We start from the raw sequence: 15,101 nt of genomic DNA, 5'->3' as shown, positions 1-15,101 counted from the left end.
GCCTAGGTTGATGCGTTTTGACTTTAGTTTGTCCAATTAAGCTCCAAATCAGCGTCAACAATGTAAGTCCTAAATTGACATCAACAACGAAATCTACCCTCAAATTGCTCAAAATCTATAAAATATTCAAAAAAGAAAGTAAAATCATGGAACGATCCCAAATTATGCATTGTTAGATAACTGCATAAATTAATTAGTAGAGTATATGGTGTGGTCTTGAAATTCACAATAAACAGGGGTAGACATGATATTTATAGGAGACCTTAACTTGATGGCTTAAGTTAACACTCAAGCTAATAACGGGAGTAACAACATAAGTAATAAATTGGAGCGATTCAGCTATTTATACCAAGCTGAGGTCATTACCTTAAAAATAAATAACAATTTGACAATTTCTTGAAAAGAGAAAAACTAAATTTTCATTAAAAATACCATAAAAACATTGCAACTAGTTCTACAGTTTTAAAGATAATAAAATAAAATAGATAAAAATGTTTAAGCTCAAAACACTAAAAACAAACAATGAAAAGCGAAAGCAAAACTGTGTCCCCATATGGCATGTCACATATCCTTCATGTCACTCGCAAACTTTCCTCTATGTTTATACATTTGCTTGAAATATTAAACATAGAAAATGATGAGTATAAAAATATACTCAGTAAGGGACCCACTACTAGTCCTGCTAGGTGTCTGTTAATTTCACATTAAGGTTTCGTATAAAAGTACCCAAAAACTATTGTGCTCCCGAATGCTATCCAGTGATCCGTAGGAACACATCTAGGCTCTCAGTGAACCCGAAGGAAACACCTAAGAGAATTGACCTGTATGTGACCCCTTCCTAAACCCTTAATATTCATGCCATGTTAAGATGTTAATGATATATTACATGTTAGACTGTGGTGTTCTGTTAACTTTGTCTGTTAGGATCGTACCCATATGGGTATCCCTCGGGATCACCACCTATTTATGCATGTGTGATTAACGTTTATGAGTGATTCGAAGGGGCACTTACAGCCCGACTCTCTTAGGGTGTTTCTTTCGAATTCACCGAGAGTCCAGATGTGTCCCTACAAGATCACTGGAGAGCGTGTGTTCGGAAGCATAATAGTTTTGGGGTATTTTCTTATGAAACCCTAATAGGAAGTTAACAGACACTTAGTGGGACTAGTAGTGGGTCCCTTACTAAGTATGTATTTATACTCATCCTTTTCTATATTTAACATTTCAGGCAAAGGTAAAGATAGAGGAAAGCTGGTGAGTGATAGGAAGGATCTGTGACATGCGATATAGGGACACATTTTTGCTTCTGCTTTTCATTGTTCGTTTTAAGTGTTTTGAGCTTAAAATTTTTATCTATTTTATTTTTATTATCTTTAAAATTGTTGAACTAGTTGCGCAACATGTTTTCACGGTATTTTTAATGAAATAATTTTTCTCTTTTCAAGGAATTGTCAAAATTGCCATTTATTTTAAGGTAATGATCTCGACTTAGTATGAAGAGTTGGGTCGTTACATTTTAACTTTTGATGTTCCCTCATAAGTAATCTCCATAATGTCTCAGGCTTCTTTGGCAGAAACACAAGTGTTAATAAGTTTAATGACATTTTGATCAACTCCTTTATACATAGCATTTAGAGCTTGAGAATTCTCAAAGATTCTTCATCTTCTTCCTTTCACCAGGTAAGTTCAAGTTTTAGAGTAACCTTTCCCATATCATCTTTGATGGACGGAGGTTCCCACACAGAGATCACAATTTTCTAGCACTTACTATCCATAGCTTTCAAAAAAGAGACTATTCTTACTTTCCAGTATGCATAGTTAGCCTCATCCAAGATAGAAGGCTTTAAGGTTGAAGTTCCTTCACGTATAGTGTCTATTTAAGGCAGAAAACCTTACTTTGATGCCAATTCAAAAAACAACAATAGTAAAACTTAGAGTGACGACAGTTAACAATAGAGAAAACAACCATGAGAACAATAAGTAAAGATAGTAGTGACACACAAGATTATTAACCCAGTTCAATGATACAACATCTACATTTTGGGTGTCCTTGACCCGAGATTAGAGATCTTATTACTTTGATAATCATAAATCATAATCAACCTATTATGATTCTTAGTACAGAGATTCACACCCACTCTCTCACTCAGTACTAACAGTGATACGATTTATTGAATCAAAACTTAATCACTACTATTTCAAAGTTTGATTTTGCTAAACAAAATCATTCCTCTTAATCATGCAACTCACTCATCAATAGATTAAGGTGTTAATCAGGAGAGTCTCGTCCTGAATATCGTCCTTCACCAAGACATAACTAGTATTTCTGTAATTCGTCTGCTAAGGAAGTTTTAACCTCCAACATCAAAGAAACTCAATAACTAATCACATTATCAAAAGATAACTTACACTCTGCTGGTTCTATACAAATAACTTGATCAATAGACCATCAACCAAGACTTTTCCACACCTTTTACTCTAATAACTGTAGTTGCGAAAAATCCTACTTTCTTTTTCTCACCCTCTGAAAGAGAACAGAACAACCATACAAAGAAGTAGTCCAGCTCAACGAACAAATCTTCACCGGTAAGGAAAGAATAATAAGAAGAAAACAAAATAAAATCCCTATTCCAATATAATATTCTTTTCAAACTTTCTTTAAACACTCTTTTTGCCACGTCATTCCTTAGAGCTGAACAAAACAACATTCACGGACCCACAAATCAAATCTTCTAATAGTTACTATTGGTGAAAATATATCTCTACAATTTTCATGTTCTTGTTTTGGTCTTCTCTTTATTATGTAGCAATGTTTCTTTTCTCCTCCTATGATTGATATCAATACAAATTTTAGCATTTCCTTTTATTCACAATAGAAATCTGCTAAGTTGATAAGTCCTTTAAGTTCTTTGCCTAATGCAATTGATGACAAGAGTAGTCAACATTTCATTGGACTTTTAGGCCCCAAAATATCATTTGTATTGAAAATTAATTTATTTTATTTGTGGTATATGTTTAGTTCAGATTCAATGCATGCATTGTTTCTTATAAAGATCCAAAGAGATCCAAGTAAGTCACTCTTCCAATTTAGGAACCATGATAGCTAATTATTGATTATTATACTCTTGTGGTTGTGTAAAATTTTTTTACATTCAATTCTACCACGTCAGCTACGTATATGATGGCGATAAAAAACAATTAAATTTTAGGGTCTATTGCAACTTTGAATTGATCATACAGAACTCTCTTTCTACTACACCAATTTGTTAATTTGCTGAAAATTTCAGTATTATTCTAGAATTATTTGAAATCCATCACTATTTTGGACGATTTTGTTGTTCATATGGTTAGCAATGTCTCTATTGGTTACCTCAAGGTATATTTTCACATCTTACGATATAGTTACCATAATATAAAAAATTGATACAGTTTAGATTTCTGTGTTTTTTTCTTTCTTTTTTACGCATGGTTTCTTCTTTCTTGGATGGTGGATGGTATTTAGTTTGCATTTATCGTTTTATTCTCTATTGTAGGGTTGAGTTAACGAGGTCTTCACTCTTAAAGGTAATCTCAATCTGGCTCATACTTGTAGGAAAAGTAATTAAACCCATGATCGTAGAAAAGCTATTTTGATGTAAATGCACTTTAATGCATTTTGTATAATAAAAGTTGATTTTACAATTACATTTGTAACAATCTATTTCTCATATATAATGATAAATAAACGAAATGGGATTGATTAAATTTGGCTATCAAGACGAGGCTCAAACTCTTATATGTTTTTATAGCATTTTTTTTACTTTTATAGTATTAAGTTATGCAACAAAAAGAAGTTTTTATAGTTTTATTTGTACGATTGAAAAAATACTATAGAAAGTTAGGTACTTTTGACAACTATACCATTCTATTAAACTTTTCAAGTTTCTGTTAGGAAATGCTAAATAACAGCTTTCCAAGTTTTTGCTATTGAACTTGTGATTAGGAAATGCCTCAAAAGCCTAACTTAGTTTGAATGAACACTTAGACTCATCGTAAGTGTGAGAATCCCTCTAAAAAGAACTGATACGTATTTCAGAATGTGTGAGATTTTTTCTCAATGTGAATTACTTCAATAAGACTACATCCACTGGAAATATTAAAGGCTTCCCCAAATAAGAGAATCTCTTCTGGTGCAAATTGTAGTTGACTATTCACAAAGGCCGAGAGAACAACTCAAGATTATTGACAATAACATACGCTTCACAAATATAAATATTGCACCCAACAAAAATATTCTTCTTGACAAGAGGAACCACATAAAAATGACTCAAAGATATCTTCGAAGTCGTAACCCTAAAAAGAGCAAAAACTACCCCATATAAAGCACAATAGAAAAAGACAAACAACCCAAAGTCAGATAGAACCACTCGAAAAAGGAAGTAACTCTTTATGAGTAGTCACACTAATAATTGTTCAGCTAAGGAAAGAAATAAAAAGTCAGGAACAAATTTTATGAGACATCCTTTTAGGATATAACATTGAACAAAATATCAAATATCTGAAGGAATAAAGAGAAGCATAAAGTTACCAACAACCACAACCTGCTTAAAAAATATAGCTAAAACCAAAACTCTAACACTAAGTATCAGTGATAATTGAAAATGTAATTTGAAGTTTTATTAGTATCAGTAGTAGATGAAGAATTCATCCAAAATTTATTGCGAATAACAATATGGTGTATCGATGCTATATTAGCAGAAAACATTTTAAGTATATGGATAAAGATTTTAAGTATATTGATAATATAAAATCTATTACTCATGTGTTCTTTTGATTGTTGAGTTTATCTCTGACGTATTGTCTTTTGTATTGAATTTATTTTTCCATTTACTGTATTTCAATTCATGTGTTCTTCTTCAAATTCTCTAATTGATGTTGTTAAAACGAAATTCCCAAATCTGAAATATATCAGCCTTTTTAAATATGTGAATGACATATACTTGATATTTATTATCAATACATCAGTTAATTGCCAAATTTAATACTTCCAAGTTTTCTGAGGTTATTTTTTACCATTCCTTTTCTTGTTTTTTTTTTTTTTTTTTTTTTTTGACCCTTTGCTTTTTTCCTAAAGATGAAAGTTAAACAGCTATGCACATATTTATTTTTCATACTTATAATTTTACTACATGTTTTGTGCAATAATTATAACCAAACACATTGAAAAGCTTATATTGATCCAAGAACACTTTAATTTAATTAATTACCATAAGGCACACACATTAAAAGAAAATGACAAAGAAGTACACAAATAAAGTACCTCACAACATTAACCCTTTATTTTGCTACATCAATAGGGCTTTGGGAGAATAATTTGAACATTCTTAAAAACTAAATATCAAATAGTTTTCAATATATAATATTTTATCACTAGATCTTTCATTAGCTAGAGGGTAGGTATGCTTTGTTCATGCCTAAAGAAATCATAAGGATCGACCTTAGTCTTAACATACACCAACCTCTTAAAATTGTTTCCAAAATACTTCAACCCCCAAATGCTTGCTTGCTTCACGCTTGTCTTTCCATATTTCTTATTAACTCCAATATCAAGATCTCTATAATTAGCATATGCAGACCTTGGTGATTTTGAAACAAAAGGAGTCATGTACTCGTAAATCTCTCGTATCCAACTTATATGTTTTTTCTTTGCCTTTAAACTTTGTTCCTTCCATCCTAGAATATACCCAATCTTGTACAAATTTCCAACTCTATGTGAAAATGGAGTTTCCGACTCGGAAATTTGACTCATTCTACCTCCATAAGGAATAAATATGAGTTGAGATGTTTCTATATCTTGAGCCTTTAATCTTTGCCATATACCCTCAATTGTAGCAATGGAAATGGGTTCCTTGATGTAGTCGGATTTGATTTTTTCGTTTTCAAGATTGGAAGGTGTTCTATTGAGCAAAGGTTCTAAGGACTCGACCGTTTGAACTCCAGTAGAAGCAATGAGGGTTGATTCGATCCAACTCGTTTCGATGCAGTCTTGTTTTATTAAACCTAACTCAGGAAAAGTTGTTGACAAAGTTGCCACAAGTTCATTTACCTTTCCAAGAAACAAAGAGAAGAAGGTAGCTATTGGGTTCGTTATGCCTTCTTGAGTCGTTGTAATATTCCCTCCTACACATATTATCACAAAATTAATGAGTTCAAATTATCCATATTTTTGGTGGGGAGAGGAAAAAGTAAACTTCATATCTTTATCTCTCTTTCAATTATTGCTTATTTGGGTGAGTTATTTTGGAAGTTGGAATTTTTCTCTCCCGCGCTTAAAAAAAATAGCAAAAATATTTATCATAATAGGGTTTTATGTCACTACATTTTCTAAATTGCAAAAGTAACAAATTTAAAGGTCCATAAGCCGATAACAAATTTGTCCCAACCTAAGTTGAATTGGAATTCAACCTCAACTTTGGGTAAGTTGACTTAAGTTGATTTTGGGATCAGTAGCAAATTGTTAAATTATTAAATTTAGTTATTATTTTTCCTTGCTATCTAAGACTAATTCTATGGAGAATTAGGATATTTGAATTTTGACTATCGGATTTTAGCTAATCTCAAGGTAAGAGATTCTACTATTAGACGTTAGACATTAAAGCTTACATGTATGTTTCCTTTGTTATGCATTAATATAGCTAGGATGCATAACGTGGTTGTTTGAGGAATTCTTGAAAGTAGCTTGGAAATTCATCAAATGTGAAATCACTAACATTTTCAATGACTTCCACGAAAATGGAATCATAAACAAGGCAATGATTGCTACAGACATCGCCCTTACATCAAATAAGGAAAAGTGCTCTTTTGCATCCAATTATAGGCCCATCAACCTTACAACTTTACTTTATAAGCTCATGGCCAAGGTCATTGCCGAAAGACTAAAAATATCTATCCCTGATATGATTTGTGAAAACCAAATGGCTTTTGTTAGAGGAAGACAAATAATAGATGCTATATTGATTGCCAACTAAGCGGTTGGTTTCTGGAAATCGAAAAAAGAAAAGGGATTTTTCATTAAACTTGATATTGAAAAGGCATTCAATAAAATTAGCTGGAAGTTTATTGACTACATGCTATTGAAAAGGGACTTTCCCCATAGATGGAGAACTTGGATCAATTCATGTATCGACTCTGTCCAACAATACTCTGTCGTTATCAATGGGAAGCCAAGAGGAAAGTTCCTACCAACCAGATGCATTAGATAAGGAGATCCTATCTCTCCTTTTATCTTGGAGACCAGTAACAAAGTCAGAGGGGTTAGATTTAATTACCTTTTCTTTGTTGATGATATTCTTCTCTTTGTGGAAGACCATGATGATTCTATAGAAAATATGAGATATGCAATTACCTCTTTGAACTCGCTTCATGGCTCAATGTAAACCTCAATAAATCCACCATTTTCCTGATTAATGTGGACTCAAACAGATTGAATAGAGTGGCTAATATATGGGGCATTTCTATGTAGATTTTATCCAAGAATTATTTGAGTGTTCCTTTGGGCGGCAAACCCCTAACATAGCATTTTTGCGCTAATATTTCATAAAAAATTCACCTGAAAATCAGTAATTAGAAATATTCATATCTTTCCAAGGGAGGCAAAATCACACTGATTAACTCCACATACCAACTATCGGTATTCAAGGCCTCATCCTTTGTGTGCAAGGATGTTGAGAAGACGTGGAGGGATTTTCTTTGGAAAAACTCCAAAGAAAAATGTAATATTCATCTCATTAGATGGTCGATTATGACATCACCAAAAGAAAAAGGGGAACTTGGGATTTGCCGTATCAAAGATACAATTTTTTCTCTTCTTTGTAAATGGCTTTAGAGATTTATAAATGAAAAAGATCCACTCTGGAAACATATAATTTTGGCCAAATATGAGCAATATCACGTGGGAGACTTTCCTTTGAAAAGCAAATTCAGTAGCAGTAAGGCTCCATGACAATCAATTATATTAAAGGAGTTGAATGGTTAATCCCTCATATAAACTGGAAAATAAAAAATGGTGATGGCCTGTCTTTTTGATACGGCCTCTGGAACGTTAATAGCCCTCTGTATGTCTACAAACCAAGGCTTTCTGCTTTCACAACTAAGGACAACTCCATTAATGATATGTGGAACCTTGATACACTTGATTGGGATCTTCATCCCGGAAGAACTCTTCGAAGCTGAGAAGTTAGACAATGGGATGACCTTTAGTCCTCCCTAACTGTACCGATTCAAGGTAGTGGTCGGGATACTCCATTGTGGAATCTAAACAAAAATGGGACGAACTTCACTGTTGCATCTAAAAAGGCGATCCACACCATTTTTCAAAATTTATGGAGATCTTGCATTCCTAAAAAGTGTAAATTCTTTATATGGTCTTTGGTCCACGAAAGCATCAACACGATTGAAAAATTACAAAAAAGGCTCCCCAACATTATCTTAAATCCTAACAAGTGTGTGATGTGTAGAGAAGAAATGGAGAAGATAGGAAACACCTTTTTTTATCTTGTTCATTTGCCATGTCAATCTAGGAGAGATTGAAGTTGCTGCTAAACTAGAACATCCACCATCGAAATGTCTCCTCTTTTTGTAAGCATGAGTGTAGGGTGAAACAAAAAATATAAAAAAAGGAGATCATATTATTTCTCTTTGCAATCACTCTCTGGAGCATTTGGCTTGAAAGAAATAATAGAACTTTCAACGAGAAAGAGAAATCTTCTTCTGAATTGTGAGAAGATATCAAAGCACTTATCAGATTATGGACAAGTAGATCTAAAAGCTTCTCAAGTTATTTGGTAGACACTATAGCTTTAAATCTCAATGCTTTTAACTAGATTTGTAATTGTTGGGTTATTCGGGCTTCTCACTCGCCCTTTTTATTATTGTCCTTGCTTCATGTACTATACTTATTTCTTATTATATCGATGAAGCGAGGATGATGAGGGTACTAAGGGGTGTCCGTCTAGTGAAGATATCATGATGTACCTACTGACCCAAACCGTATTTTAAAAAAAAAAATAGTTTCTAAAAGGGAGTTTTTTAAAAAAATATATATAACAAATAGATAAAATATTTACTTATAGAACAATTTTGAAAATGAAAAAAGCCTACAGGCCCACAATGAAAAAATACCAAAAATGTTTCCGTCAACACGCAATTAATTGATCACTCGCACGTGTAATATAGTTGGTACATAATCATTTAGATTTGGACTTGGCTACCCAATTGTTTAGATTTGGCAATGATTTATTTTCAAGATTTTTTTAGGCAATCGTTTAGATTTGGCAACCATTTGTTTTCAACATTATTTGGTATATGATCGTTTAAATTTGGCTATACCATTGTTTAGATTTGGCTACACAATCGTTTATAGATTTGGCTACCCAAATCTAAACGACTGTGTACCAATATCTCAACAATTTTTTTTCAAGATCTTTTATATTTGGCACGTGATCTTGAAAACAAAAAAAAAATACAAGATTTATAATTGATTGAAAACAAAGATTATGATTTCAAAAAATATATAAAAGAAAATTTGAAGAAAGAGAGAAGAAAGACGATGGAAAGAAAAATGAAAAGAAAAAGAAAAATTGCATAAGAATAGAAGAAAGAAGATGAAAATTAAGGAATGACAAACCTAGAATATATGAAAAATGGCCGATTTCATGGACTTTTTTTAATTTTGTTACCAAGTTGTAAATATTTTGATATTTTGTTATATTTATGAAAATTAACCTTTTTAAAAGAGACAAATTCTAAATATAAAAAAAATAATCAAAATATAGCAAAATTTCACGATAGATATATGTTGATAAACATGATTAAACATCTATCAACATTTATTAGTGAAAATGATAGTAATCCACCAACGATAATTTGTAAAATTTTGTTATATTTAAACATATTATTTTAAATAGGTTTAAAATTAAAAATAATTTAGCTTTTCAAAATTCATTTTTCTTCTCTCTAGTACTTTATTTCCTCTTAGTTCCTATCACTAAATTTCTCTCCAAAAATTATTTATCTTCTTCTCACATGACGTTGACTTTCATCTCTCTAAATTTGTTAATAATTACTTCAATTCTAAATTTTTTCTCAATTTCTCTTTCCTCCACTCTTCTATTTCTCTTACCTTTACATGCATATTTATTTTTCATACATTTTTAAAAATAGTAAATTTTATAAAATATTTACAACTTATAGCATAGCAAATTCTATTATCACTAATCGTCATTTGTATACTAGTAATAAAATACTACCATTGATAAAACCTAAAAATTTGTTATAGTTTGGAAATATTTTAATTTATTTTGTTATTTTTTAAAATATCTTAGTATAATATTGTTTTTAAATACAAAACTACGCCAACAAACTTAAAAAGATATTATTGTAAAGGTAAAAACTCTTTAAAATATTTTCTTTTTCTTAAGCCAAATAATTAATAATTAAAAATTGAACCACTATAAACTTGAGAAAGAATACCAGTCAAGATGATGCCAAGAAATAGATTTTCATCTAATTTGTTAGCCACATATTGCCACTGATGGACTAGCTTGATTCCATCTCCCTTCAAATTTCTGTATGTGTTGCACATCGTCACTGTGGCCGGAACTGAAACCAGCTTGATCTTCCATGCCACCACAATTCCAAAACTCCCTCCGCCGCCACCTCTAATGGCCCAGAACAAATCCTCCCCCATTGACTCTCTATCATGAACCTTCCCATTGGCATCAACCAAATAAGCATCTATCACATTGTCTGCAGCAAGACCAAATTTCCTCAGCATCAATCCGTATCCACCGCCACTGAAGTGCCCACCAACGCCCACCGTCGGACAAATACCCGCCGGAAACGCTAAGGTTCGACTTTTCTCACCAATTCTGTAGTAAAGTTCTCCTAAAGTTGTACCTGACTCAACCCAGGCAGTGTTGCTTTCAACGTCAATCTTCATGGATCTGGGTCAAAGTGAACAAATAACTTAGCATGTAACTAATACTCACACTTGCTAAAAGAAAAGCAAAGAAACAATCTGATCAATTTGACCCAAAGTGTAACACTGTAAGAATAGATCATCTGTAATTGACATGTACATAAACTCATACCCCCACTTAATACTTATTATTCCAAAAGAAAAATAATAACTGAGATGAACTAAATGAATATATATAAATGATAACTCACATGTACTAAATCCATATATCTAACTTATTGTATTAGGAAAACGAAAAAAAACAAACAAACAAACGAGTACATACCTAAACAAAAAAAAAATTCTAATGGTACTTCGTCGTACAACCACTTATTATACCAAAAGAGAAATAAAGAAACTGACAGACATGAGTTAGAATAAGCCTATGACGTGTAGTATCGTGTCATATACTATCATTTGTTATACTTCAAAAAACAAACAAAAAAAGAAATAATAACAGACCTGAGATTTATTAGGTCAAGGATGATAAATGGGTGAGAGGCAACGTAAGAAAGACCCTCGTAGTCATGGCCGCCGCTCCGAGTTCGGATTTGTAAGCCGTGAGATTTGGAGCATATGACAGCTGCCTGAATGTGAGAAACATGTGAGGGAGTGATAATAAGGAGTGGCTTTGGGGTTTCAGGCTTTGAGAATCGGAGGTTTCGAATGGAGAAGTTCAAAACAGAAGAATAAGAAGAGTTGATTGGAGTATGAACCACTTTTGAAATGGGATAACTTTTTGAAGAATGCTCGGAAAGACATTGAAGAAAGTTATGATGTTTATGGGGAGATGCTGAAACCCACAATGAAGATGAAGATACAACAATAAGGATAAGCGAAAAAGGGATTAATGGAGAAGAGTACTTCATGGCTTTGAGTTATAACTTGATGGTTTTTGTTCATTGCAAAAAGTTCCTATTTATATAGTTCAGAAATGTCCAATAAAACAAACAACTTACATTATCACTTGATGATGTATATCCTTGCTTCATTCGTCTTTGACCAAGTTTTAAATTCACTCTCTTCACAAAGTCAGAGGATTTTCAGTGTAACTGAGCAAATTTAGCAATCACATACCCCAGATAATTGTAAATAGGGCATATTAAAAAATAATAGAAAGATAAAAAAAACAAAAATTAATTCACGAGTGATGGATTATATATCAATACTAAAAGTCTATATTATTGATAGATTTTACTTGTGGATAAATGTTGTTGAACAGTTACTTATTATTCTTAAAATCACTGTATAATGTAATTACCCATTTATATTAGTTAGTGTGTTACATATATGATTTTTTTAGTCAATAAATCACCCAATATGTTCAGTCCACTAAACATTGCAGAGTCATGCCATACAATTATCTAAATTTGTACCGACTTAGAATAGAAAAATAATAGCATTGAACTTCATAAATATTTTTATAAAGCCCGAACACAAACAATAGCGTTTTTTAAATATGTTTGTTAGGATAACTTTCGCATAAAATTCCTTCAAGTTAATCATATTTGACTTTCAAGTTCTATCTATCAGCAGAGGTGATAAGCTCTTTTATTTATTTTCAATGGTAGATTTAACGTTCTAGGCCCAAGATTTAGATAAAAATTTAGAATTTGGATTCTTGTCATTTGTCTGAATCTCTTGTGACCTGGCAACATTATCTTTACTTGTCTTAAAGGTTTATTAGAGTGAGTTTTCCACACAAACTAACACGAATTCTTTCTGCATGTTTTGTTTTCACTCACATGTATCTTAGTAAAATTCACAAGAGGTTCACCCAACATAGAATTACTCCAAGTTAAGCACGCTTAACTTTGAAGTTCCTATGATAATGAAGCACCGGACGGCGAAAGATCTTGTAACAGAGGAGAATCACTGGAGGAGAAGTAATGGACGACAGACATGATTTAAATGATGTTGCAACCTAAAATTCAAGGGCAGTGGCTAGATTGGTAAGTTCGACAACATTGGCTTGTTGTGGCATTTCGACAGAGGTAGCTAAGGCACTGAATTGACGGTAGCGAGTGGCAGAAAGTTGGAAGGCAAGGATTTCTAATCAAACTAACGCAACTAGGGTGAAAATATCGACGGCAAGGCTTTCCTTTGTTTGGTAGAGAGAGAGAAAATGCTTCCACCCAAAATTCTTTTAAGTTTTTTTTCTAGTAGTGAAACGATCTAATTCTTTTAAGTTTTTTTTAATCTTAATCTTACTTTTCATGTGCTCACGATCCCTCTCATTTAGATGTGGAACATGTTCATTCATGTTCCCTCATAAACTCAAGGCGTTCCGTAGGTGCATCAATTTTAACAAACTAAAATAGTAGCTACAAGTTCTTCATCAAATAACATCAAAATTTCCATGATTAATTTTCTCAAACCTTACAAAATTCAAAAAAGTCTAGTTCGTCTAATATTGTTTCATTTCAAAATATATTCTACTCAATTTTGTACCATAGATAATTAAAATTCAAACAAACAAACTTATGGCAGAACACGTAGGACTTTCCATGTGAAAGATTATGATATATATAATGGTACAACTTGTAATACTATAAGGTTAATTAAGATCGTCACACTTATTTAAATTTGAGACGAAATTTAAAGTTTTAAGCTAAAAATTGATACAAGTAGACAAGATTAAGAGCAATATGATGTGGATTTCTTCCCTAATTTAATAATATTAAGTTTATTTTCACAAAAGATAACATATATTTTAAACAAACACATGGTCTCAATACCATTTCGTTTTTTTTGTTTGGTGTTGGTATTTTGAATTTATGTTTATTTTCTCTTAATTTTTTATAATAATTTTCATTTTTTAAAAATATCAAATTCTAATAAAAAACATTTTGAAAAAAACTTTTGGGAGGTGAAGTTGGTGTCTATGTGGATTTAATTATTCAATCCCTTAGTTATTTAGTTTTAAAATTTAACTTTTTGGTAAATGATTAATTAAGCAAGAAACTTTGATATAATTACTGTCTAACTAATCTTTAGTTATTCATGTGGAAAATATTAAACAAAAAATTGGTATAAAAAAATGTGAGAAGATAATTTTCATTTTTGTCCCCAAAGTCTCATTATTGGAACTAATTTAAGCTGTCTTTTTTTGTGAATTTAATTGCTTTCAATGTCATCATTATTTTAGTTTATCGGAATGACGAAAGATTGATAATTACTTCTAATTGTCCATACTTTATTGTGCTAAATGGTTAGTTTCATCCATATTAACGTGAACATACCTAATTATCATATCATATTTGTTGGAAAATAAATTTGGACTCAACAAAATAGGTCAAAAGTCATGAACCATCTCATTCTTACCTTAAGATAAAAAAAAAAAAAGAGATAAACTTAAATTAAAAATTTTAACTTCCTTTTTATTAATAGATTTTATCTTTAACTTTGACAATAGAGCTATTTTCTTTATTTATCATTGTCGCATAGAGGACAAGTAAAGTTATGATTAGCTAAAATATGACGCGGAAAAGTCGTCATAATCAAGAAAATAGTAGTTAGTAATTTAAAGAAGTATAGACTTTTTGTTTTTGTTCGTGAAATATTAATATTCCTTAAGAAAAAAGGTGTACGAATTCAATATATTAAATGAAGTGTCCTTTCTTTTAAAATATGATTATATATTTATATAATTTTTGTTTCTAGAAAAGAACTCATATTCCATTTGTAAATTTGACCCTTTCTAGCTTTTGCTTGTTCATCTATGAATAAACAGGTGCAAATCAATTAAAAAATTTATTTTGGAAACAATATTTGGTAGGAAATAAGATGGTTTTTTAAATAATAATAATAATAACACCAACAATTACACACTTTATAGGAAAAAAAAATACTAAAAAGACAAAAATCCATTTTTTTCAAATATTTTGTTCATTTTTTAAAATTTAGACCATTTTTCAAACCACGGTTTATTTTATGATTTTAAATCATTTTTGTTTTTATATATTACCTACTAAACAAACTCTTACTTTTTCTTTTTCTTTTTTTCTCCTCTAATAAGAGCGAAGAAAACTAAAAGGATAAAAGTTTATTACTTTAGCAAACATTTTGAAGTTTTGACATTAAGTTATTTTGTGACCTATGCTAA

The 15,101-nt window shown here is 31.3% G+C and overlaps 1 protein-coding gene across 1 annotated transcript; it reads right to left on the bottom strand.

The window, feature by feature from the left end:
* Positions 1-5,213: 5,213 nt before the first annotated feature.
* LOC101218888 (berberine bridge enzyme-like 18) lies at positions 5,214-11,865 on the bottom strand. The gene is made up of 3 exons (XM_004151144.3): positions 11,459-11,865; positions 10,510-10,982; positions 5,214-6,159 (listed from the first exon to the last, which is right to left on the bottom strand). The coding sequence occupies exons 1-3, from the start codon at positions 11,863-11,865 to the stop codon at positions 5,426-5,428; spliced, it is 1,614 nt and encodes a 537-aa protein (XP_004151192.3). The 3' UTR covers positions 5,214-5,425.
* Between the last annotated feature and the right edge of the window lie 3,236 nt (positions 11,866-15,101).

Source organism: Cucumis sativus, chromosome 1, assembly GCF_000004075.3.
Source record: "Cucumis sativus cultivar 9930 chromosome 1, Cucumber_9930_V3, whole genome shotgun sequence".
NCBI classification, from domain to species: domain Eukaryota; kingdom Viridiplantae; phylum Streptophyta; class Magnoliopsida; order Cucurbitales; family Cucurbitaceae; genus Cucumis; species Cucumis sativus.
Note: the sequence above shows the minus strand (reverse complement) of the source record. Positions and strands in the feature narration are given on the sequence as shown.